General features: G+C 42.5%; 1 protein-coding gene across 7 annotated transcripts in view; it reads left to right on the plus strand.

The window, feature by feature from the left end:
• The window catches only part of PPP1R13B (protein phosphatase 1 regulatory subunit 13B), a 147,261-nt gene that overhangs the window by 74,507 nt on the left and 45,115 nt on the right, over window positions 1-27,639 (plus strand). The window contains exon 1 of one of the 7 annotated variants that reach the window (XM_040332549.1): window positions 14,480-14,702. The exons of the other annotated variants lie outside the window; for them this stretch is intronic. Within the exon in view, the coding sequence (XP_040188483.1) occupies window positions 14,664-14,702 (39 nt within the window). The 5' untranslated portion in view covers window positions 14,480-14,663. Of the gene's footprint in view, window positions 1-14,479; window positions 14,703-27,639 lie in introns of those variants that run through there. 7 annotated transcript variants of the gene reach the window in all.

Below are 27,639 nucleotides of genomic sequence, written 5' to 3' on the forward strand. Positions count from 1 at the left end.
TATAATGAGGGTGTCCACACATATAGCAGTAGCAAGATGGGGAGGGATGCCGTGTGATCTTGGCTCCCAGACCCAGCATGTACGGAGAGTGCAGGCCATCACACTAATCAAAGCTGACAGCTGGTTTGATCTTGCCTTGATTAGGTGTCTGACTGCTGGCAAAATCCACTAGCCTTTTCCATGTGCTGATTGCTGATCTACGCACAAGGACAGTTTTGCCTATTGTACACTTCAGTAACGGACGGACCTGCACACCGACATGAAATTTAAATTTACCATTTCTGTCTGACCGCTCCACCATTGTATGGTTTACGTGTTTAGTTACGTAATTTTTTATTTATTCGTTCTGGATTTTATTTCATTTTTTTCGCTTTGGCGACGTCCTTTTTTTGGGAGGAAAAAAAGCGCCATGGAATTGATGCGTTTGGAAAGCGTTCAGGAGTTTACTTCTAATGGGGAATGCAGCAAAATTAAAGTTTCTTCCTACACGGTCACATGGGGAAGTGTCACTACGGTAAATATTTTATATAATCTCTCTGTATTGTGTGCCATTAAAAAAAATAAAAGTTTTTAGCAAAGCTAGAAAACCAGCTTGGTTCTGTATTATTTGAGCACCTGCCAGATGTAGTGGTGCAGTATAGAACTAACTGCATCTCAAAAATGCCGTAATGCACTAATTTGATTTTAGAAGGATAAAGGTATGCAACCGCATGTCAAAGCATGTCTGAAAGATCATATACTTATTCGTCACTTTTTTGATCAGTCTTTTCATTTACCTACTTCATCTCATAGATATACAACTTTTGTCTTGTTTTCTGTTTTCTAGCAAGCCGAGTATCCTCTCGCTATCCCCATGCTGTTTGTTTATTTATTTTTTCTCTCGTGTTCTCTCTCGCTCTGTCCATGGTAAGCTTTTTTGTGGCTTACAGTATTTCCACCAGTTGATGTTGTTTTACCATGTCTTTCTGTAGATCAACAAGGAAATCTTTCCTTTAGCAATATCATTTATATGTCAATTAGATATAATTGGGCTAAGCAAAAGGCTCTCTTGCCCTCGCTCTTGTCTTTTCTTTGTTGACACTCTCGCTCTTGTCCACTCTGTGTTGGCTCTCTCGCTCTTGTCTTCTCTCGCTCCTGCTCTGTGTGTTGGCACTTTCGCTCTTGCCCTCTCTGTGTGTTGGCACTTTCGCTCTTGCCCTCTCTGTGCGTTGGCACTTTCGCTCTTGCCCTCTCTGTGCGTTGGCGCTTTCACTCTTGCCCTCTCTGTGTGTTGGCACTTTCGCCCTTGCCCTCTCTCTTTGTGTTGGCACTTTCGCTCTTGCCCTCTCTAGCCCCCTCTCTGTCTGCTCTCTCGCTCTAGCCCCCTCTCTGTCTGCTCTCTCGCTCTAGCCCCCTCTCTGTCGGCTCTCTCGCTCTAGCCCCCTCTCTGTCGGCTCTCTCGCTCTAGCCCCCTCCTCTGTCGGCTCTCTCGCTCTAGCCCCCTCCTCTGTCGGCTCTCTCGCTCTAGCCCCCTCCTCTGTCGGCTCTCTCGCTCTAGCCCCCTCCTCTGTCGGCTCTCTCGCTCTAGCCCCCTCCTCTGTCGGCTCTCTCGCTCTAGCCCCCTCCTCTGTCGGCTCTCTCGCTCTAGCCCCCTCCTCTGTCGGCTCTCTCGCTCTAGCCCCCTCCTCTGTCGGCTCTCTCGCTCTAGCCCCCTCCTCTGTCGGCTCTCTCGCTCTAGCCCCCTCCTCTGTCGGCTCTCTCGCTCTAGCCCCCTCCTCTGTCGGCTCTCTCGCTCTAGCCCCCTCCTCTGTCGGCTCTCTCGCTCTAGCCCCCTCCTCTGTCGGCTCTCTCGCTCTAGCCCCCTCCTCTGTCGGCTCTCTCGCTCTAGCCCCCTCCTCTGTCGGCTCTCTCGCTCTAGCCCCCTCCTCTGTCGGCTCTCTCGCCCCCTCCTCTGTCGGCTCTCTCGCTCTAGCCCCCTCCTCTGTCGGCTCTCTCGCCCCCTCCTCTGTGGGCTCTCTCGCCCCCTCTCTGTGGGCTCTCTCGCCCCCTCTCTGTGGGCTCTCTCGCTCCCTCTCTGTGGGCTCTCTCGCTCCCTCTCTGTGGGCTCTCTCGCTCCCTCTCTGTGGGCTCTCTCGCTCCCTCTCTGTGGGCTCTCTCGCTCCCTCTCTGTGGGCTCTCTCGCTCCCTCTCTGTGGGCTCTCTCGCTCCCTCTCTGTGGGCTCTCTCGCTCCCTCTCTGTGGGCTCTCTCGCTCCCTCTCTGTGGGCTCTCTCGCCCCCTCTCTGTGGGCTCTCTCGCCCCCTCTCTGTGGGCTCTCTCGCCCCCTCTCTGTGGGCTCTCTCGCCCCCTCTCTGTGGGCTCTCTCGCCCCCTCTCTGTGGGCTCTCTCGCCCCCTCTCTGTGGACTCTCTCGCCCCCTCTCTGTGGGCTCTCTCGCCCCCTCTCTGTGGGCTCTCTCGCTCTAGCCCCCTCTCTGTGGGCTCTCTCGCTCTAGCCCCCTCTCTGTGGGCTCTCTCGCTCTAGCCCCCTCTCTGTGGGCTCTCTCGCTCTCGCCCCCTCTCTGTGGGCTCTCTCGCTCTAGCCCCCTCTCTGTGGGCTCTCTCGCTCTAGCCCCCTCTCTGTGGGCTCTCTCGCTCTAGCCCCCTCTCTGTGGGCTCTCTCGCTCTAGCCCCCTCTCTGTGGGCTCTCTCGCTCTAGCCCCCTCTCTCTGTGTGTTGGCGCTCATGCTTGGCCTCTATGTTGGCTTTCTATTTCTACAACCAGTTAAAATGTTGTATTGGTTTTACAGCTATATCTTTCCATTGTGGTTATGGGTCTTTGGACATAATTTGTTGCCAGGATTCAACATAGCTTTGATAGTAAAGGTTTCTTTTGATGACCCCCAGAATATTTTCGACTGTTGATGCAGAAAGTTTCAAAACACAATTGGTCGTTCCTCATTCGGGTTTATAACAGTTTTTATGGCTGTTTTTTTGTTTTTTTGTGGTGAATGAATAATACTAATCACTCATATTTGTGCCCAGAGCAGGCTTTGTTCTTATAATCTGCGGAATACAGATTTGATCACTTTAATTTTCACAGGCATGTTTCCATTCTATTCCCTTCCTAGCAAATGGTGATAAACACGTCTGCCACCCATAATTTACTGTCTGCCATGCAGCCACTTTTCAGGAGTCCAAAGCTTCAAATTATATCTGTCAACACTTTGCTTGTATTATGTAGCAGAAGTGGTGAGAGATGTGGAGAAAAATATTTTTACCAAGCTTTGCGGTTTTACCTACAGCGCGTTGTATTATTGTGATATCTGTGTTTATGTAACACAAAACATGCTTTTAGTTTGTAGCTGAACTGGGTGGCCATTTCATAGACTGCTATGGGGATTCCAAACCGTTTTTGCTATTTATTTCATCATTATAGCTGCAAAACTGGCAGATGTAAATACTGTGAGATGGTAATAAAAATCTCAGTAATACAGATTTTCTCTTAACTGGTCCAGTTTTGCTGGAAAAGGAGAACCTTTTCTGGTCTTGGTAAATGATGACATGTGTGGCTTTATAGATGCAGAGGGGTTTGTCAGAAGTTTGTCAGTGTGATGTTGGGTTTACCATGTTACTCAACCAGGGCTCGACAAATCCCGGGCGCCAGGTCGCCATGGCGACTAGAAATAGTGTCCTGGCGACTTGGCTTGGAAGGGGGGCAAAAAAAAAAACATTGTTTTTTGAGCTGGCGCCATCTGGTGGTGAGCCGTTGGTATTACAAGTTAAGCATTACAAGTTAACACAGCAATTCTAATGTTATTTTTCACTATTTTCACTGCCATCTTCTTCCCTCTAATTAGAACCCCCAAACATTATATATATTTTTTTATCCTAACACCCTAGAGAATAAAATGGCGATCGTTGCAATACTTTCTGTCACGCCGTATTTGCCCAGCGGCCTTACAAGCGCACTTTTTTGTGAAAAAAATTACACTTTTTTTAATTAAAAAATAAGACAACAGTAAAGTTATCCCCATTTTTTATATTATGAAAGATAATGTTGCGCCGAGTAAATTCATACCCAACATGCCACGCTTCAAAATTGCATCCGCTCGTGGAATGCCGACAAACTTTTACCCTTTAAAATCTTCATAGGCGACGTTTAAAAAAATCTACAGGTTGCATGTTTTGAGTTACAGAGGAGGTCTAGGGCTATAATTATTGCTCTCGCTCTACCAATCGCGGCGATACCTCACGTGTGGTTTAAACACCGTTTACATATGCGGGTGCTGCTCACGTATGTGTTCGCTTCTGCGCGCAAGCTCGTTGGGACGGGGCGCGTTTTCTGGCTCCTAACTTTTTTACCTGGCTCCTAGATTCCAAGCAAATTTGTCAACCCCTGTACTAAACACACAACTAAAAACAGTCTGTATGTTCAGTAAAGCATGCTTGTCATACTCCCTGTAGAACCTAAGGGGTTAATCCTCTGTATTGTGTAAAAAGGCTGTTTGGTCCTGTCTTTTCTGACCCTCCTTTTCTTCCACTGAGTTTTTTTTATCTTGGGGTGCATGTAATCAGTATAGCCTAGGCCAATAAGCACTGTCCAGACAGGGTCAGGGGTTCTGGAGCCTCATAGGACAGTCAGAGGAGAATGAAAACTCCATCCTACAAGCTTTAATCAAACACTGATAGAAGTCACAAGACTGTTCTAACTTCAGATGAGAAAAGGTATTTTTCAGTTTATATTTACTAAAACTTTTGCATTTCCATGTTCTGTGTACCGTGGGAGACCAGATATAGTCAACACTGCTTTGAAGTATCCTAGTCCCAACTCTTATGTTGTGAATAAGCCCTTAGCCCGCATTGGGTATGTTTGTACATTCCCATCTTGTTTCATAACTTGGAGCTATCAGATTTCTGACACAATGGACTGGGACTGTTTGGGGGACTATAATAAAGCCTGGATGAAAACCTAAAGCACTGAGAATGTAGATGCTACGATCTGAATGCACCACAATGTTTCATGCTCAGTTTTGACAGCTGTGTACATTTTTCTAAGTTGAAAGTCCATTGAAAACCACTCACTTTCTTCTTTTAATTCTCAGTGCTATGATTTTTCCACATTAGTTTCTCTACCTCCTCCCACAAGGCCTTTAGCAAATGTATGGTGCTTGAAGAAGGTCTTCGTAACCATTAATAAATACTTGTCGCCTTTCATTGTAGCTAATGTTGGTTGGGGTGGTTTTTGCAAGCCTGGTGGGACAATGGATTTTTCGGCACCTAAAACATTTTACATGTGTTTTCAACGTTTGCATTCATCAGTTTTAATCTGAAATGTGTTTTTACTGATCGTCTGTTGTTTAAGGACAGAATTGAGGGATTATTGGAGTGTTTATAGAGGATCTGATGATGAATTCTAAGGGTCACCTAAGAAAAAAAAAAAGCCTTATTGCATTTAAGTATAAATGTAAGATCTGATGTCTTTTTGACCCCAGATCTCTCATTAACCACTTCAGTCCTGGAAGAATTGGCTGCGCAATGACCAGGCCATTTTTTGCGATATGGCACTGCGATGCTTTAACTGACAACTGCGCGGTCGTGCGATGCTGTACCTAAACAAAATTGACAGCCTTTTTTTACCACAAATAGGGCTTTCTTTTGGTGGTATGTGATCACCTTTTTTGCGCTATAAACAAAAGAAGAGCAACAATTTTGAAAAAAAAAAAAAAACACAATATTTTGTACTTTTTGCCATAATAAATATCCCAATTTAAAAGAAATTTTTTTTTTCCCCTAAGTTTATGCCGATATGTATGTACATATTTTTGGTAAGAAAAATTGTTTATTGATTGGTTTGCGCAAAAGTTATAGCGTCTACAAAATAGGGGATAGATTTATAGCATTTTTATTATTATTTTCTTACTAGTAATGGCAGGCGATCTGCAATTTTTATTGGGACTGCGACATTATGGCGGACACGAGAGAAAGCAGAGCCCAGTTTGTTTAGTGATGAGCCTGCTGTATGAGTAACCCAGTGATCCAGAGCAACCTGCAGCGATTGAATCAGTTTCTGAAAGGTATTAATCCGAAAATCCCTGCCCACGTGCCTGTTGTGTTAGGATATCTCCCCTCCAGCCTTCTGGGTCGTTCTTCCTCTGACCTCCCTCTAACACTGTCAGGGGCTGCTAATAAGCTTTTAACTCTGTCAGCAGCACAAGAATGTCATATTCAGCATATCGCTCCTTGTATAAACACAGCGGGTTGTAGGAAGGGCACATTGACTGCTGTGATTCCTGATGTTGTACGTAGTCCTCGCAGTTCGCCATCTTCCTCTGTCTTTACAGCAATCACTAAGTAAGGGTCTGTGTCACCAGGCTTTGTGCTTGTGTTGATGGCATCAATTTGAGATATTTCTGAGATTATTCTTCAAAATTCATTGACGGGTAAATTTGACTTGCAGTTGATCACCTTCTGGCTTGCATTTGACCTGCATCAAGCAGGTTTTGAATTCCTGTAGACTTTTATGTTGATGCAAAACCCACATAAAGCTTTCAAATGCCTGTCAACGTAGACCCTGAACATATAATTTGCCCCTTTTTTCTGACTTGTGTTTTCTTTGGCTCCTTTGTTGCATTTGGCTCCTTTATGCATTTAAAGTATAAGTAGGGCCAAAGCTCTTTTGGCCATGCTTCTCTTGTGAGGCCCCGTACACATGACCGAGTTTCTCTGCAGAATTCATCCAGAAACATCGGTCGGAGCTGGATTCTGCCGAGAAACTTGGTCGTGTGTACACTTTTCAGCGAAATAAGCCGGCGAGGAACTCGTCGGGCCGAAAAGAGAACATGTTCTCTATTTCCTCGTTGTTCAATGAGGAAAGTCGGCCCGCCGAGATCTCGGCGGCTTCCACACTGAACTCGACGAGGAACTCGATGTGTTTGGCACGTCGAGTTCCTCGGACGTGTGTACGGGGCCTGAGGCACAGCAATGCACTTTAGTTTTGCACTCCTGTGAACCGTATGCACGCCATAGCATGCCAAAATCCTCTGAACACTGATGTCGCTCAGCCAGTCCAAACTCCTGGAGTGATCCTGGAATCTATTTGGGATCTATCCAAACGGCTAACCGGCAGCTGGAACAGCCTCTCAGTGCACTTCTGAGAGCCTAAGCCATCTTCTCTTGCCCCCTGCACTGCAGTGTGCAGTGAAATAGAGTAAACACTTTTAGTACAGGAGAGAAGCCCATACAACTGATCACGAATGAAGGTAAGGCTGGAGTTCAGCTGTAAACAATTCATGCTAGGCAGTGATGCAACCTCTTTGAACAAGATTTTGTGCCATGCATTTCCCAGCTTTATGGGACTGCAGAGTGCTGTGCTTTAGATTCTGTGACCACACTGGTTGTAATTTTACAGCTAATTATTATCATCATATTGACCACTAACACTACTTGGGGCAGGATGCAGATGACTCTCACCAGAATAATAAGATGGACCACTTGCTGGTCAAGATGTCCGTTGTGTGACTGATTGTCTTACTGGGGAGGACCTCCCAAGATCGTTGTGGAATGTTATGCTTTGCCTCCTCTATGGGCTCTGATAGCATAAATATGAATGGGAATATATCCTCCTGTGAATAACAGAATTCCTTTACTAGGAGGGGTCCTATTTGGTTTCTTGGAGAAATATATTATTCTGTAAGTGTGTAGGACTCTTTCTGTAATTAGTGTTTTTTTTTTCTCAGCATATTCATATGAGTGGAATTCAGGTCCTTCTGAAGTCCGTTCCTGTTAACGAGGAGATGAAGCTTACACACCCACCCGCACACACAAGGACGCCACACACACCCAGAGCCTCTGGAGGTGAATTTATATAGCAGACAAAAGCCAACCCAAAGTGCACTTTACCCTTTGTGTGCTCACTGTATAGTAGCTGCTCTGTGCCTTCCCATACTTGGAAGTGACATTTAATGGGACAGTAAAGCTCATAGTGGCCATACCATTTACGGTTCAGTGACTCAGTTGTTGCCCTTACTTTATTTTCAGGACTTGTAGAAACACATGATGATGTAGAGGCAATGCGTTGTGTTAATTTGACTTGAGTGGCAGAAAGCAGAGGCAACACATAGAAATGATAGCAAGCAGGCCTTTTTTTTTGCAACATGCTATGGTGTGATGGGTTCTCACTGGAGTCAATGTTTTTTCTCAACATCAATCATTTTACTGGTGGTGTAATACTGGTGGTCTGCCGATTGTCCAGAAACCCGTCACTGCTCACCCCTTGTGAAAATGCTAGCTGCCTGACTGGAACTCTAATCTAATGAATTTATGTTAACATTTCAAGAATTGACAGGCCAAACTCCGCTGACATCACCACAATAAAGGCTTTATTTAGAAATTTAGATGCTCTCTGTTGTATTTTTGCTGCGTTTAGATACACTATGGTGTGTTTTTGATGTGTTTGGATGCACTCTGGTGTATATTTGATGCGCTCTGATGTATTTTATTTCTGATACATTTAGATGCTATCTGGTGTATTTTTGATACATTTAGATGCTCTCTGGTGTGTTTTTGATGTGTTTAGATGCACTCTGGTGTGTTTTAGATGCCCTCTGGTGTATTTTTAATACATTTAGATGCACTCTGGTGTATTTTTGATGCGTTTAAATGCTCTCTGGTATTTTTGATGCGTTTAGATGCACTCTGGTGTATTTTTGATGCATTCATTCCTTATTCCACCGCTAATATATACGGCCCTGAATGCACCCAGGGTGCGTCCACAAAACGATACCCGCATGGATGTCCTTTTTGGGGTAAACGCAGCCCCCACACAGGGTACAGGTTCATACACATCATTTGAGTGAGGCCTTGGACTTCTCCATGAAGGACCTCACTGGTGGGAAGAGTTCTCATTTCCTCAGCAGAGAAAGCCTAAAGAAAGCTGGAAAGACTGGAAAGACACCTCCCACCTCCTGAAGACAAGAAGAGTTCCAACCTCCCCTCATAGCTGGTGCAACACATGCCTGAAAAACATACTGGCCTCCAACCTCTCCTTATAGCCAGTCCAACACACGCCTGAAAATCATACCGGCCTCCCCTCACAGCAGGTCCAACACGCCTGCAGGAAAAGAAAGTCTATTGGCCTCCAACCTCCCCTTACTGCCGGTCCATAGAGCTGCACGATCTCCAATGCAGAGTTTGGCGGTTCTTTCATATAACAAGTGGAAAGACTTTATCTGCTCACTCAGCTGCCAGAAGAAAATATCTGTCAGTCTGACAAGTTTTTAACAGGAAACATTGTAACCTAATGCTTCCTTCTTAGATCAAAGGGATAAACTTCTGTGTGTGTAAAGAAAAAATCCAGGCAGTCTGCCAAGTTTGTAACAACATGAAACATTGTAACTAACTTTCTTTTTGGGCAAACTTTTGTGTGTAAAAGCAGGAAGTTTAACCACTTAAAGTCCAAATCTTTTTCTGACACTTGTTTCTGAAGTTAAAAATCAATATTTTTTGCTAGAAAATTACTTGGAACCCCCAAACATTATATATACTTTAGCAGAGACCCTAGGGAATAAAATGGCAATTGCTGCAATATCGCACTGTATCTGACGGACTGTTTACATGTTCAATTTTAAAAGCAGCAGCAAACCTGCTGACCTTACATGCTTGCTAATGTGACAGAACACCTCTGATTTTCACATTTAACTAAATTAACAAGCATGTAAGGTTTGCTGCTGCTTTTAAAATTTAACATGTAAACAGTCCGTTTGGATTTCCAAATACTGTATTTAGGCACATAAGCTCCGTTTTGTGTTGAAAATAACTGTTTGCTCTTCGCTGGCAAGACAGATTACCTACCCCATTGGGTGCCTAAATGGGGGGATGACAGACAAGCAATGAAAGAGAGGGGGTCATGGGGAGAGAACACTTGCCTGGGAGAGAGAATAAAGAAAAGGAGGGGGGAATCAGAGTGGTCCGGCCAATAGGCCTTAGAAACCTCTATTGAGGTAGGTCATAAGCAAAGCAAGGTGTGATCAATATTCGCCTGGGCCTTAGTCTATCCATGGGCCCCAAAGCTTGAGGTATTGAGCGTGTCTTCCAAGATTGTGTGGTTAGCCGTTCAATGTTAATGGGATCCATTTGAGTGTAATTATGGATGCAAAGCCATTAAATGTATAAAATTTCTTTTGGATGCCACTTTTGTCCCTAAGCTCAGTTTGAAGCGAAACGCGTGCGGATCTACAGTTATCAAGATTTCAAAATAAAGCTTTTATTGCAGTGACTTTATCTGAGTGGGGCTTGTCAATTTTCAGAATCGTGGACGTGCTTGTGGGTAGGCACCCAGTTTTTGGTGCTGTGGAGAGAGCAGGTGTGCTTGGAAGTGGTGTTCTCTCATATTTTACAGTACTTGCTGAGTTATTAGCCTTGAACTCCTATTATGGCAGGTGTTGACTCTTTTTTTTTTTTTAATTCTAATGCAAAAAAATTTGCCACATGGATTTTATGGATATGCCACAGGTATTTAGATTTTTTATTATTTTTTTTTTTTATTATTATCCTGGAGTTCAGCATTAGGAATTCTGGTTTAGGGACAATATGTGGATACAGACTATAGATTTGGCTGGACGGTCAGATGCACAACATGAATTTCGGAATTACATTTTACAGCTGCATATCAAGTAGGGTCAGTGAAATGCAGTCACTATCCAGCCTGAGTTATTAATATTATTATTATTATTATACAGGATTTATATAGCGCCAACAGTTTGTGCAGCGCTTTACATCAGGGAAGACAGTACAGTCACAATACAATTTAATACAGGAGGGATCAGAGTTGGCAGTAAATATGATTAATGGTGTAGTAAGTAGGTATAGCACTCAGTCTACATACACAGATCAGCCATAACATTATGACCACTCACAGGTAAAGTGAATAACACGGTTTATCCTGTTACCATGACATCTGAAAGTGGGTGGTATGAGGCAGCAAGTAAACATGTCCCTGTAGTTGATGTGTTGAAAGCAGTAAATTGGGCAAGCGTAAGGCTTTGAGTGACTTTTACAAGGGCAAAATTGTAATTGCTAGATGACTGGGTAAGAGAAATTCCAAAAACTGTAGCTCTTGTGGGATGTTACTGGTTTGCAGTGGTCAGAACCTGACAAAAGTGGTCCATGGAAGGACAGGATCCTGGGCAGTCAGGGCTCATTGATGGAGTGAGAAGGATGGCCTGTGTAGTCTGATTCAATAGAAGAGCTATTGTAGCTCAAATTGCTGAAAAAGTTAATACAGGTTTTGATAAAGATGTCAGAACACACAGTGAATCACAGTTTGCTGTGTATGGGGCTGTGTAGGCGCAGAGCAATGGAAGAAGGTATTCTGGTCCAATGAATTCAAGAATGGTTTGAGAAATACAAGTTGGAAAAAGAAGTCCGATCCATGGAGGGCCCCACCTCACAACTTTAAAGAATCTGCTACTGATGGCTTGATGCCAGATAACACAGCATGCCTTCAGAGGTCTAGTGGAGGCCGTGCATCAGTGGATTATGGTGGGTGGTTATAATGTTATGGCTGATCTGAGTATAGAGTTGTCTTAATTTTTTATAAAGATTTAAGGAACATTGATGCAGTAATTAACATTAAAGGGGGGCCCCTCCTATCCTAACAATTTTATGTAGTTCTCCTTTAAATTACACATGTTTACATCACGTAACTTTGGTTAAACATTTGAGCTTGCTTTGTTTAAATCTACAGACTATTTAAAAAAAAAAAAAAAATGCTAAAATCTTAACCATGTATATTTGTTGGAGCACAGGCTTCTGTGTTTCATATTCCAATGACAGCTGAAGTTCTGATATTCTCCAGCCTTGCTTACAGTTTGACTGACTGCTAACAAAAGCCTGGTTTTATTGTGTGGTAGCAACAGAAATAGTGTTGTACAACAAATTTTTGGGACATTTGAAAAGCCTACCTGTTGACTACTTCATGTGTACGTAGGCTGTAACAATAAACTTCTCTTATTTGGTCTTTAATTGCGCATGCTCAGAAGCAAGTTATGAGACGGGAGCTTGAATGGAACTTCCCCTTTAGAGTTCCGTCGTACTTGTTGTATGTCACCGCACTTTGCTCATCATTTTTTAAAAACGATGGTGAGTGGGCAACATCGTTTTTAATGATGAAGTTGGAAAAACTTTTGTTTTTTGGACATGCTGAAAAATTACTTTTTTTCATGCCGAAAAACGACCGTGTGTACGCGGCATTATGCTTTCTGCTTGTCCATTCTGTTATCAAATACATTGTTTGCTGAGGACTACAAAACCACTCCCCTCTATTATATGGCCAATTGGAGTAGGATGGGGTTCTGTAGTTCTATTTTGTTTCTGCTGTCTTGACACAGAACAATGAGTGGGCGTGTTCACCCTTGGATAAGGGAGTGTTACTAAAGCTTAGGTATGGATATTTTTGAATGGTTACATTGGTCCTGTTTGACTAATGTAGATATGCATGTGCCATACTTGGCTGATCCCCATTGAAGCTGGAAATCACTGTATTGGACACTGCTACTACAGTGATCACTACTGGCTTCTGGGTCCTTGCTTAATGGCTGCCCTGCTGCTTGTTGAACACAAAGGGTCATACACTCGGCCATTCATAGAATGCTTGGCATTTTCTCAGAGAATGTTAGGTTCAATAAAGTTTCTCAGAGAATGTTAGTTGTTTTTTGGTTGGATGAGGTGGAGAGGCAGGCTGGTGACACCATCCAATCAAAGTACACTTTGCTGCTAACATGTCGCCCACTACGCACGGGACCCGGAAGCCAGCAGCAATCAAGATAATGGTGGTGTCATCTACAGCAGGGCTCGAGAAATTCCGGTCGCCATGGCGACTAGAAATAGTGTCCTGGCGACTTGGCTTGGAAGGTGGGCAAAAAAAAATTGTGAGCTGGCGCCATCGGGTGGTGAGCCGTTGGTATTACAAGTTAAGCATTACACGTTAAACAGCAATTCTAATGTCATTTTTCACTATTTTTACTGCCATCTTCTTCCCTCTAATTAGAACCCCCAAACATTATATATATTTTTTATCCTAACACCCTAGAGAATAAAATGGCGATCGTTGCAATACTTTCTGTCACGCCGTATTTGCGCAGCGGTCTTACAAGCGCACTTTTTTGGAAAAAAAATTACACTTTTTTTAATTAAAAAAATAAGACAACAGTAAAGTTATCCCCATTTTTTTAAATATTATAAAAGATAATGTTAAGCCGAGTAAATTCATACCCAACATGTCACGCTTCAAAATTGCGTCGCTCGTGGAATGCCGACAAACTTTTACCCCTTAAAATCTTCATAGGCGACGTTTAAAAAAATCTACAGGTTGCATGTTTTGAGTTACAGAGAAGGTCTCGGGCTAGAATTATTGCTCTCGCTCTACCAATCGCTGCGATACCTCACATGTGTGGTTTAAACACCATTTACATATGCGGGCACTGCTCACGTATGTGTTCGCTTCTGCGCGCAAGCTCATTGGGACGGGGTGCGTTTTCTGGCTCCTAACTTTTTTAGCTGGCTCCTATATTCCAAGCAAATTTGTCAAACCCTGTTCTACAGTGATTTCCAGCTTGTACATGGATCAGCCAGGCATGGCACATACTAGTTTAAAAAATACTTCACCGTTCATCTCCATAAGATACTATGTCACCTGGATTGAAGTTTTTGCGTTCTTGCAATGTCACCTGACAAATCCTTTACCTGTTTCCCAACAGCCCAGCTGCAGAGTGCTTATGGAAGCAGTGTGCTGGGGGGAAGGATTAAAAAAATCAAAACATGCCATGGCCCAGTGGCCATAACTGCCACTACGTTCTGTATACAATGGGTTGTGTTGGGCGGCATTGACTGACACACTCCCAGTGCAGACAATGAGGCCTATTCACACCAGCATATGCATTCTGATAAAATCATGCCGGCAATGCATAGACTGTTGCAATGCACTGCCCCACTGACATGTAGTAACCTGAAGATTAATGTAAACAATTATAAGAATAATAAAAAAAAAAGCATAGTGCACACCATCATGCACTTGTTAAATGCACCAGAATGATCACTCACTAATGTGAATGGGTCCATTGGAAGAAACATGGGGGCATGTTGGTTGAAGAAAGTTTTGTTTCTCCTGCAATAAAGAAAACTGCAATTGATTTAAAATTCAGTGAGTACATTTATTAACATAATTGGGGATCGGAAATAAAAATATTACTTTACTGAGTGGTTACAGTTTAGCTTTATAACCAGAACTCTTGTAGTTAGTTGGAGTTCCTATGTCACCAGCAACAAATAATAACTCGGAGGTTGCAGGTTTTTACTTGGGTTGTCTTAGCATGGCCGGTGGCTGTCATACGTCTCGATTTTGTTGTGGTTTTGGAGAGGGAGGATCTGATGCTCAGGCACTGCTATTAAGCTTGTGGAATGTGTAGGATTATACAAGGGAGGTTGTTTGGCCTCCTTCAAGAGGAGATGCTCATTGGCAAGTAAAGCTCATCCCTCGCACGTCCCTGCTACTACCTGTCACTCATCTATGAGTCTTCCAGCCTGCCACAGGCTCTGCACCGTCTCCAGCATCCAACACCTGCTCACCCATCTGTCACAACACTGCAAGCTACTCAGGACTTGGTGGCAGGGCTAGCTGGCTGTCCCGTCATCTCTCGTTTTCCATCACCATGTGGGCGAGGAGGAGAAGCCAGCACATCATGCTTCAGGTTTTCTGATTTTTTTTTTTTTTTTTTTTTTCTTTTAAATGCTGGATATGTTTTTTACTGCTTCCCTTTAGGGCTTAGTGTGGGTGGCAGCGCATTGTTTCTGCCTCTGTAAAGCTCAATGAATTAAGAGGATTTCCTGCTGGCTCCTGGGCTAATTGTATTTGAGGATTTTCTCTCCGCTCAGTAACCCTTGTCATTCTAGGGGAGATGGGGACCTTATTCGGAAAAGAGGTCATTGCTCAAGAGTTGCTTATTGTATCGCAGTGAACTGCCAACTCTGGGTCTCTTAAAGGAGGTCTTCTGCTGTACCTGTACATTTTTAAGCAATGTTTTTTTGACCTCACTGATTGCTAAAAGATCATATTTTTAAAAGTTAATTTGTTTTAATTGAGATTCCTTCCAGTGTTTCCTGCACGCTGGTGAGCAGACCTCCGAAGCATTGTGGAAATGTTTGCACGTTACTCGTAGAGAATTTTGCCTCGGAGACACATCTCTATGATCATTTCACCTATCTCAGTCCGTAAATCGGTTAAAAGTGACTTCTGTAGCTCCAGAATCTTTTATGTTGGAGCTGGTTAGAGTGAAGGCTGCAGATAATAATGAATTGTCCCCCTGGCATGCATTTCAGTTTATATCTTCTTACAACAAAGTGATAGTTTGGAGCACTTTTATACTGTAAAACCAAATGTCATTAATAGGAACCAGAACCACAGTCCATTTAAATGTTGTAAAGGGCTAGTCACCATCATTTTTAATAAGTAGCGTTCGTTGGATAATTGACCATTTTTCATGTTTATGTCAAGGGCGTTAGTGGTGCGATAAATGCACTAACCAAAGTATAAAAGTTAAAAACATTTTTTTTTTGCTAGAACATTACTTAGAACCCCCAAATATATATATATATATATATATATATATATATATATATATATGTGTATATATATGTGTATATATATATATATATATATGTGTGTGTGTGTGTGTGTGTTCTCACACCCTAGAGAATAAAATGGCGATCATTGCAATACTTTTTGTCAGACTGTATTTGTGAATTTTTTGCAATTTTTTGTCACACGATTTTTGTACAGCAGTTTTTCAAATGCAGTTTTTGGGGAAAAAAATATGCTTTTTAGAATTTTAATGCAAAAGAACAATACATAACCCAATTTTTTGTAATATATAAAAGATGTCACCCGGAGTATCTATATTCCAAGCATGTCACACTTTAAGATTACGCATGGTCACAGAACAGCGACAAATTACATATTTAATTTTGCATAGGTGATGCTTTAAAAGCGTTTACAGGTTACCACCTTAGATGTACAGAGGAGGTCTAGTGCTAGAAGTACTGACTATAGTTCGACGTTCGCGGTGATACCTCACGTGTGTGGGGACGATCATGGTTCACTTGTGTGCGCGACCGACACACACGCTCGCTTTTGCTTGCTGTTGCTTTAAAAATGTTTTTTTTTTACTCACTTTTATTGTTGTCACAAGGAAGGTAAACATCTTAGTGTCAGTAATTGGCATGTGACAGGTACTCTTTTTGTGGAGGGATCAAATGGTCAACATTGGCTATTTTGGATACTTTTGATTTTCAAAAAATGGCGCCAGTAAACCGGAAGTGATGTCATGTCATCGCTTCTTGATGATCATAGCGGCGACCCGATCAAAGCCAATCCCGGCTTTCTTTGGGTCTCTGACTAGCCGGCTGATGTGCTGGCTAATAGCTCCAGTCACCTGGTGGGACGGGAGAGGACGTGCGAGCCGCTAGATGGGGGGGGACATCCCCTCCTGCTGCTTGTAATAACAACCGATCGTCTAAAAAAAAAAGGGCACCGGGGTGAAGCCTGCAGGGATGTAAATTGGCGGCAAGTGGGTAAGCACGCCTGTTGGTGGCAAATGGTTTATCTCAACCCTGTAACTGGTTCTACCCCACAAATAGAGATTTCTTTTGGTGGTATTTGATCACCTCTGCAGTTTTTTTTTTTTTTGCGCTATAAACAAGAGACCAACAATTTTGAAAAAAATAACAAAATGTTTTACTTTCTGCTATAAAACATATCCAATACATTTAAAAAAAAAATAAAAAAACGAATTTCTTCATATCGGTTAATATGTATTCTGCTACATATTTTTGGTAAGAAAAAACCCCCCAAAAAAGCGTATATTGATTGGTTTGCGCAAAAGTTATAGCGTCTACAAACTTTAGGATATATTTATGGACCTTCATTTTTTATTTATTTTTGTTTTTACTGGTAATAGCGGCGATCAGCGATTTTTTTTTTTTTTTGGCGGGATTGCGACAGAGAAATTTTGACACTCGGCCCAGGTTCACACTGGGTACAATTTGGTACGATTTGAGATGCGATTTCACATATCAAATCGCATCTCAAATCGGCGGCAATTGTCGGCAATGCCACCGTCCTAATCGGTGTGACGCCGCATCTGCGACGCTGCACCGATTTCTCTTAAATCGCGGCCGAAATCGGGACTGCCAGCGGGAGTGAAATCGTGCGAGTTCAGCTGAACTTTCACGGCTTCACTCCTGCAGCCCAGTGTGAACCTGGGCTAAATGATGCTTTTTGGGGACCAGTGACACAATACAGTGATCAGTACTAAAAAACAAATGTACTGTCACTGTATAAATGACACTGGCAGGGAAGGAGTTTACATCAAGGGCGATCAAAGGGTTGAGTGTGCTCATAGGGAGTACTTTTTAAGGCCCCTTTCACACTGGGGCGGGAGGTGCGTTGGTGGTAAAGCGCTGCTATTTTTAGGGTTAAAACTTCCCTGCAATGCGCCTCTGCAGAGGTGCATTGCCCTTGGTATAGCCGTGCTGTCCCATTGATTTCAATGGGCGGTAGGGGTGAAGGAGCAGTGTGTATTCACAGTGAATACTGCCTATAAGATGCGCTAGCAGGACTTTTTTTCCCATCCTGCTAGCGCACCACTCCAGTGTGAAAGTTCTCGGGCTTTCACACCGCAGAAACAGCAGCAGCTGTTTAGGGTTGGTTTGCAGGCGCTAATTTTAGCACAATAGCGCCTGCAAAACGCTCCAGTGCGAAAGGGGTCGAACTGTGTGGGGGATGGGCTGACTGGGGGAAGAGAGAGAGAGATCCGTGTTCCTGATTAGCAGGAAGAGATCTCTCTTCCTCTCTGACAGAACGGCGGTCTGCCTTGTTTATATAGGCAGACCGCTGTTCTTCCTCTCCTGTTAACGATTGCAGATGACTGACTTCCATTGCAGCCTCTGGACCCACTGATTGGCTCCCGCTGTGTCCAATCACAGCGGGAGTGTGGCTCCGACGGAGCGTGCGTGCCCCAGAGCGGATCTGAGTAATCATGTACAGGTACGTGATTTTGCGCTTAAAGGGTCACTTAGCCCCCGTTCACACCTAGGCGTATATACGCCTGTAGTGCAACGCCGCTGCAGCCCCGAGACGCCAGAGCGATGATTTAACATGCACCTCTATGGAGAAGGTTCACATCACCACGCCGAACGCCGTACGCCTGCCGCCTGAAAAAAAAGTCCTGGACCTTTTTTTCAGGCAGCTTTCGGCGTTCGGCATAGGAGATATGAACCATCTCCATAGAGGGGGTGAAGGCTGCATCACAATCGCAGCGTTTTGTCGCCACAAATCGCGGTACAAAACGCCGCTATTTGTCGCCGCAATTCGCGGGACAAAACGCCGCGATTTTGTACGCCGAGGTGTAAATGCAGCCTAAAGGAAATTTTTTTTTTGCAGAAACGACTGTTTACAGGGTATAGACACATAAAAGTTAACCGATTCCTTTTAAAAATGATTACAAATAGATAAAAATCAATCATATAATGTATCTGTAGGTTAGTTTCACTTTTAAACTGGTTTCATGTTCCTGTGAACTAGAGAGACACACAGAACAAAAACAAACAAATCCAGGGCAGTGTTTTGTCAGTAATGACAGCTTAGACCACCGTGAAAAGCTCCCAGTATAGTGGTTATAAGGAAACAGGCAACCAGGCAGTGTGGAGATCAGAGCAGAATTACAGCAACTTCAAAGCAAAAACGAACAATAAGGACATGAAACCAGTACTGCAGAAAGGTAAAGGAAGCTATTTAGCTAAAAAAAAAAAAATTCCTTTAGTGATCCTTTAAGGGCCACCCTGCCGCAGTGTATGTGGGGCGGTCCTTAAGTGGTTAAATGACTGTCAACACTTTGCCCACAACAGCATGATCAGAACGAATGATTCACACAAGTTGCAAAGAGGTTAATCGCACTTATTACAGATCCTGCTCCACATTGCTGTAAATAGCATTATGGCACACCTTGCTGTATTGTCTATTGTATGTTTTCTTTTCTCTCTGCTGTGGGTAGAAGCCTTTTCAGTAGGTGACTTTTCTGTTCTGACACACCTTTGTGTGTTTTGCTTATATTAATACCGTACAGAAGCATGTAAAATACAACTTCTTGCACATAAATGAAAAAACACCTACAAAAGATGATGCTCTGTAATGCTAACCTAAGCTTACTTAGAGGGAGACTATACAGAGATAATTTGTGCGTTTCAAATATGTAACCTCTTTTTAAATCCAAGCATACCAAGTAACTCCTAACCTTTTTACTTCTGCCTTTTCTTTGTTGTGTTTGGGAGCTGTAATCATGGAATGAGGCCAGTATTAAAACTGCATTGTTTACGCTTGGTATGACACTGTCTGCACTATGACCGCAGACCAAGACTGAAAATGAGGAAAGCTGCTGATTACCTGAAGCTTCAGGATATCTATTTAGTAATGACAGTTTATTGTCATTTTTCAAGGTAACTGTACTTGTAGAACACATAGTGGGGTGGATTTACTAAAAGTTCATAGTGCAAAATCTGGTGCCGCTCTGCATAGAATCCACTTGGCTTCCAGGTTTGTTTTTGTTTTGTATTTTTTTTTTGTCAAAGCTTAAAGTAGTTGTAAAGGAATTTTTTTTGTTTGCTGAAATGACTGTTTACAGGGTATAGAGACATAATAGTTCACTGATTCCTTTTAAAAATTATTAAAAATAGATAAAAATCAATCATATAACGTACCTGCAGTTTCAGTTTCTTTTTTGCCTGCTCTGTGATGTACAGAGACTCAGAGCCAATACAGGGCAGTGATGGTTTGTAAAACGAAACTGGTGTTGAGGGGTTTTAGACACACAGTAATCACACCTCCCTGATTAGTGACAACAGAGAGAAAGCTCCCATGACTTTTTTCATCAGAAAACAGACAACCAGGAAGTGTTCAGAACAGAGAAGGATTAGAGCAAAAACGAACAATGAGGACATAAAAACCAGCACTGCAGTAAGGTAAAGGAAGCCATTTAGCTAAAAAAAAAAAAAAATTCCTTTAGTGACCCTTTAAGTTCCGCTGATTTTTTTTTTTTTATAAAAAAAAGTCAGCAGCTACAAATACTGCAGCTGCTGACTTTTAATATTAGGACATTACTTGTCCTGGGTGCCCGTGATATCTGCACCAGAAGCCGATCTGTCCCTCAGCTCTTGGGTGGTGCTGCCACCGCCATCTTCGTGAAGCCTTGCGGCTTCACTTCCTGGTTATCTACTACGCATGCGTGAGTCGCGCTGCGCAATCCCAGTGGTCCTTGCTGTCTTCTGGGACCTGTGTGTCTCCCAGAAGACAGCAGGGGGGATGGGACGGAGGAGGCATCGGATGTGGCGTAGGTCGCCACGGCAACCTATGCCCAGAAGTGGGAGCAAATACCTGGATTAGACGGGTATCTGCTCCCTCCTCCCCCCTGAAAGGTGCCAAATGTGACACCAGGGCAGGGGGGGGGGGGGGGGGGATTCCAAAAAGTGGAAGTTCCATTTTTGGGTGGAACTCCGCTTTTAAGGCCCCATTCACACCTCAGCATTTTGTAGCTCAAAGCTTCAAAACGCTGAAAAAGAGAAAAATCAATTCTTCTTTATGGCGTTGGTTCACATCTCCACTCCAAGTTACTTAAAGTTCAAAAAAGTCCTTTTTATTTTTTTAATTGTTTGCTCAAATTGGACAGATTTTTGTGTTTTTTCTGGCATTTTTTTTTATTCCCATAGAAATAAATGTCTTACGTTTTTCTGCTCAAATGGGGGAAAAGATAATTGAAATTATTATAATATATGAATATGTAAAAATAAATACCGGTACACAAATAACAAGAACGCATCATAAATAAAATAATATATAATAAATGATAACCCCTAACTTTAAAAAAAAAAAACATTAATATGGATACTAAAATACTTTAAACCCGGGCAAAAAATAAAATAATAATAATTTATTATGAAGAAGAATTTATTTTGTGTTTTTTTTTTTATTAGCATTATTATTATTTTATTAAAGGGTTTGGGGTTAAGGTTAGGGATTAAGTATTACATAGTATTCATTGTATTTATTATACATTTTCTTTGTGTGTGTTACATTTTACATTTATGTTTTCATTTATTATGATTTAACACCCTAACAAAAATAAATACAATAAAATATTAATCCTAACCTTAAAGTGGAGTTCCACCCATAAATATAACATTACATCAGTAGTTTTAAAAAAATGTCATTAGTCCTTTACAAATTTTTTTTTTTTTAGATGCCTTCAAAGTGTTGTTGCTAGGCAGAATAGTTAATCTTCCCACTTCCTGCACCTTGGTGCTTAATGCTTCCTAACCTACACCGCACAGACTCCTGGGAATGTAGTGGGTGTAACTTTCCAGGAGTCTGTGCACTCCCCTGTCTCAAAGAATCATGTGACTTGGACAGCACAGGTGCTGAAACCTGATCTGACACTGCTTGTGCAGCACTGAGCATGTGCGAGATTTGCAAGGCTGAAATCCAGGAAGTCATACAGTCTGGCTTCATGATGCCCACACTTAAGATGGCCCCAGTCAATTTCTATTTTATAAAGTGTCTAAATGCTGTAACAACCTAACAAAACGGACCTTAGTTTACAGACTAACTTTACTAGAATACATTAAGCTTGTGTATTACAGGGGTATTTATATATAAAAAGTGAAATTGTGGCCGGAACTCCGCTTTAACCCCAACCCTAATCCTAAACCCAACTCAACCTTAACTCTAACTCCTTACCCATAAAAAAATTAATAATATAAAAAATAAAAGCTGACTGAAAAGCTGAAAAACCTAGCAACAAAAAATGCAAATGATAGTTTTTTTTTAATTGGCTAATTTAAAAAAAGAAACAAAAAAGCCGAACAAAACGCTCAAAGACGCTACACTAAGATGAGAATACAGCCTGAAAGTGTTTACAATTGACCATTATATTCTATTATATGGTTTTGGTAAATGTAAAGCAAAGTTTTACAAGAAAATTGTATAATGTATGGCCAGCCTAACACTTGTATTTGGATATAGAAAGGCTGGATTTTTTTTATCATGCAGGTCTGTAATTTGAGATTTCCGAAGCACCATGCAGAGATTACTGTGGCTTTCCTTGTTGCACTGCATGTTCTCTTCTGCCAGTTTCTTGCTCCATTGAATGTAACTGAACAGTAACGTTATACAGTTTGGCATCTCTCTGGTTCATTACCTACATTGATGATGCCTTAGAAAAGGAAATTGATTCCTCAGGCTGTGTCAGTGATTTCCTGTGAGCTTGGCTCCTTCTAATGAGGAAATCCTCTTCATGACTTCAGTTTATTCACTGCGTGTGTTATTCTTGCTGCTATATTTAAAACCATCATGTCGAAACTGGATTTCATTTTATTAATCGCGTGCCAGGTTTTCTTGCATGTGCATTAAGTCCCAACTCCATTATATCAGACAATGAGATTTTCCTTCCCTGCCTTTTAAAAATATCTTCTTTGCTCCAGGATCTTTTTACAGGATCTCGGAGGCTAACAAAAGTGTGTTTTTTTTTTTTTGTTTTTTTTTACATTTTCCAGTGAAAAAAATAAAATCCTGACAAATTTGAACCAGTTGACCTCATAGGGGTGATGTACCTCCTGTCCCTATGACACCAGTAGATGAAATGGGAAATGCAGGAATCGGCAGGACTAGATGTCTCCAGACAGCTATAAATGCATTGGCAGACGTTCTAATACTTCTAGACTCTTCTAATACTACTTCACTCTGCTAAAAAATGTATTTTCATCTGTGTGCCTGTTAGGACTTTCCCATTCATTCCTGTCCAGAAACACCTTGGGGGAAACTGCAATAAATCCTGTAGAAAAAAAAGGCTCTTCAGCAGAACCTCAACTTTTTTTTACAGGGACGTAAATGCAAATGTTCAAATACAAAAAGCATCCTTCAGTCAATATTTGGGAGCACAAGGGGGCCCCCCCTTATTTTTTTAGGAAAACCGAAAGGGGTCCTTTGTGCACCTGAAATGTTGGTGGAATGATGATTTTTGTTTTTGAACTTGTGTACATACGACCTCTGTAAGAAGAAAAAAAAAAAAAGTTGAGGTTCTGTTAGGACAGGGGTTGACAAATTTGCTTGGAATCTAGGAGCCAGCTAAAAAAGTTAGGAGCCAGAAAACACGCCCCGTCGCAACGAGCTTGCGCGCAGAAGCGAACACATAAGTGAGCAGCGCCCGCATATGTAAACGGTGTTCAAACCACACATGTGAGGTATCGCCGCGATTGGTAGAGCGAGAGCAATAATTCTAGCCCTAGACCTCCTCTAACTCAAAACATGCAACCTGTACATTTTTTTAAACGTCGCCTATGGAGATTTTAATGGGTAAAAGTTTGTCGCCATTCCACGAGCGGACAAAATTTTGAATCGTGACATCGTGACATCTCAAATGCCTCCAATTGTCGGCAATGGCGCCGTCCTAATCGGTGCGACGCCGCATCTGCGGCGCTGCACCGATTTCAAAAAGTAGTTCTTGTACTACTTTTTGCGATTTCGGGCCGCGATTTACATAGACATCTGTGCAGAAACCTGCACAGATGTCTCTTAAATCGCGGCCGAAATCGGGACTGCCAGCGGGAGTGAAATCGTGCGAGTTCAGCTGAACTCGCACGGCTTCACTCCCGCAGCCCAGTGTGAACCAGGGCTAAAGCTGGGAATTTCACTGCTGAGTGTTTTGGTATGTCATGAGGTTTCTGGGTAGTCAGCTGCTTTAAATATAATCAACTGGTTTTTGTTTAGACAAAAGTTTCCATCTGTGTCATTTGCAATACTGCCATCTGTAGTCCAAAAGGTGGCACTGCAATAATATAGTTAGGTTAAAAAAAGACAACCAAAAAAAAAAAAGTAATACTATCCCATATACACAATCCTTCACCGACAGTTGATCACGAAGAAGGGACAACAAACAAAAAAAAAAACAGCAAAGCATTCTCCAATTGGCTACAGCAGGGGAAAAAAACCTTTCTGATTTCCCGGGAGGCAATTGGATTTTCCTGGGATCAACTTTACCTATAAATGTTAATGTCCATTTATATTATGCACATTTAGGAAAGAATCCAGGCCTTTTTTAAAGCAATCTACTGAACTTGAGAGAACTACCTCTGGAGGGAGTCTATTTCACATTTTCACAGCTCCTACAGTGAAGAAAAAAAAAAAAAGTTGAGGTTCTGTTAGGACAGGGGTTGACAAATTTGCTTGGAATCTAGGAGCCAGCTAAAAAAGTTAGGAGCCAGAAAACACGCCCCGTCGCAACGAGCTTGCGCGCAGAAGCGAACACATAAGTGAGCAGCGCCCGCATATGTAAACGGTGTTCAAACCACACATGTGAGGTATCGCCGCGATTGGTAGAGCGAGAGCAATAATTCTAGCCCTAGACCTCCTCTAACTCAAAACATGCAACCTGTACATTTTTTTAAACGTCGCCTATGGAGATTTTAATGGGTAAAAGTTTGTCGCCATTCCACGAGCGGACAAAATTTTGAATCGTGACATGTTGGGTATCAATTTACTCGGCGTAACATTATCTTTCATAATATAAAAAAAAAATGGGGATAACTTTACTGTTGTCTTATTTTTTTAATTAAAAAAAGTGTATTTTTTCCCCAAAAAAGTGCGCTTGTAAGACCGCTGCGCAAATACGGCATGACAGAAAGTATTGCAACGATCGCCATTTTATTCTCTAGGGTGTTAGGATAAAAAATGATATATAATGTTTGGGGGGTTCTAATTAGAGGGAAGAAGATGGCAGTGAAAAATAGTGAAAAATTACATTAGAATTGCTGTTTAACTTGTAATGCTTAACTTGTAATACCAACGGCCACCACCAGATGGCGCCAGCTTACACATCTGGTGGTAATAACTTGCAATACCAACGGCTCACCACCAGAATGCGCCAGCCCTGAGGTTTTTTTTTTGCCCCCCCCTTCCAAGCCAAGTCGCCAGGACCCTATTTCTAGTCGCCATGGCGACCGGGATTTGTCGAGCCTTGTGTTAGGAAGTGCTGGCATTTTTTTTTCTACATGTATATCATGGTATCTCCATTAGCCATCCACTTACCAGAAAGGTGTCTAAGGTATTGAGGTGGGATGGATGTTTCGAAATAAAAACCCGATGGAGGCTTCAATTATAGCTGGAAGTGGGTTTTAAAGTATGCATTGTGCCCAAAGATGACATTTAGTTGTGGCACTGGTGAAAACAGTAGACAAGTGTCATTTTGTGTCTAGACAAACGACATGTAGAAGGCTCTGTAGTTTTGAGACTGGATAAACGGACCCTGGTTGGTGTTCGCATCGGGCTATTGGTACTAATAAAGTAAAAAATATCCTGGACTCTTAAAGGTGTACTGACACGGCATTGTTGATCAGAACCATTGCCGGAATAAGATTGTCCCCCTCCCCTGTCGGTCTGTGCTCCCACTATACTTGAAAGGAAGCATTAATTGGCACACGTCATCCCCTCTGCTGACCAGACCACTGAATTGTACCGGACTCCAAGTGAACTGTGCTCCAAACCACCTCGTCCAAGTGGGGCCTACATGTACAGTACAGCTTAATGTGCCTGGTTCAGAGGGCTTGTGCTACACCAAGACTCTCCAAACAATCTAAACAAAGGGCCAGTTTACTGTCCTCCAAAATTTAGCCCGTGGGTGTAGATCATGTTGATGCTGCATGTCTGCTTTTTGCTCTGCACACCTCAACCCACCTCAGCACTGTGCTATGATATGAACGGGGCACGTAGAAAATTTGTATTGTAGATCAGCACATCTAAACGTATGTACTGTGAATGCTCCCTTGACACTGTACAAGCGTTATTAAATGTGTTTGCTAACATCATGTAAACCATTTATATAGTTGGTCAAGTTGAAAAAAGACACAAGTCCATCCAGTTCAACCATAAAAGAAAAAAGAAAAAAAAACATACAATCCCATACACCCAATTCTATACCCACAGTTGATCCAGCGGAAGGCGAAAAACCCCAGCAGAGCATGATCCAATTTGCTACAGCAGGGGAAAAAATTACTTGTATGCCATATTTCATTTTTAATCATGTATACCGATCAACCATAATTTTATGACCACCCACCTAATATTGAGTAGGTCCCCCTTTTACTGCCAAAAAAGGCAAAAAGGAAAATTTTAACTGGCGCTGAACAAACTGTGTTTGCAGCCCAGACCGGAAGTGTTAGACCGACGTGCCTCTGACTCCGCCCTACGCGTTTCGTCTGTCTGACGTCATCAGGAACAACATGTTCACTTTCTGCCTAATATGCCATTGCAACAAGATAATCAATGTTATTCTCTTAAAGTGTTCATAGCGTTATGGCTGATTGGTGTACATTGTAAGGGCAAGACATCTTCAGTTGCCTGCTATTATTATGTATCAATTCTACTTTTACTAAAGAAGTGATTTGACCAAACCAGGGGTACAGTGAATGGGTGATACTAAACCCTTATGACAGGGCTTAGTTTTAAAGGTAAGCCACGCCCATCTCCTTCTTAGTCCATTTGGCACAATAGCTTATACTAAAAGCAGATATTCACCCCCCCCCCAACCTTCTCTACTGACAGCACTTGGGTCCTGCACTGCTGTCTTCATGTGTGATGTCATCGGGAGGCTGTCCTCCTCTTCTAGGACCCCGATGACGCGCCACTATGCCTACCCCTCCTCCTTCCTGAATGAAGGACTATGCCTCCTGGGGATATGTGACATGCATATCCCAGGAGGCACAGGGAACAGAGCGCACATCATTCACCTAGGCGAGTGAAATGCATGCAGGATGGGACAATAACTTAAAAAAATTATCTTTCTAGGATAATGATTCTGTGTAAGTGTAAGCCGTGCTAATGTCACTGAGTAATACATACATCCCAACAGCTGGAAGCCAATTTCTTTATATGCTGCCATGATTCAGTGAAGTTTTAAAAAAAATTGATAGAATAATTACCGCCTCAAGTCCGTTTTTTGTTTTTGTTTTTTCCTTTTTCTTTTCTAAGAAGTACTGTAAGCCCAGGTTCACACTGGGTGCGATTTCATTCGATTTGAGATGCGATTTCACATGTGAAATCGCATCTCAAATGCCTCCAATTGTCGGCAATGGCGCCGTCCTAATCGGTGCGACGCCGCATCTGCGGCGCTGCACCGATTTCAAAAAGTAGTTCTTGTACTACTTTTTGCGATTTCGGGCCGCGATTTACATAGACATCTGTGCAGAAACCTGCACAGATGTCTCTTAAATCGCGGCCGAAATCGGGACTGCCAGCGGGAGTGAAATCGTGCGAGTTCAGCTGAACTCGCACGGCTTCACTCCCGCAGCCCAGTGTGAACCAGGGCTAAAGCTGGGAATTTCACTGCTGAGTGTTTTGGTATGTCATGAGGTTTCTGGGTAGTCAGCTGCTTTAAATATAATCAACTGGTTTTTGTTTAGACAAAAGTTTCCATCTGTGTCATTTGCAATACTGCCATCTGTAGTCCAAAAGGTGGCACTGCAATAATATAGTTAGGTTAAAAAAAGACAACCAAAAAAAAAAAAGTAATACTATCCCATATACACAAT

This window comes from Rana temporaria, chromosome 13 (genome assembly GCF_905171775.1).
Source record: "Rana temporaria chromosome 13, aRanTem1.1, whole genome shotgun sequence".
In the NCBI taxonomy this organism is placed as follows: domain Eukaryota; kingdom Metazoa; phylum Chordata; class Amphibia; order Anura; family Ranidae; genus Rana; species Rana temporaria.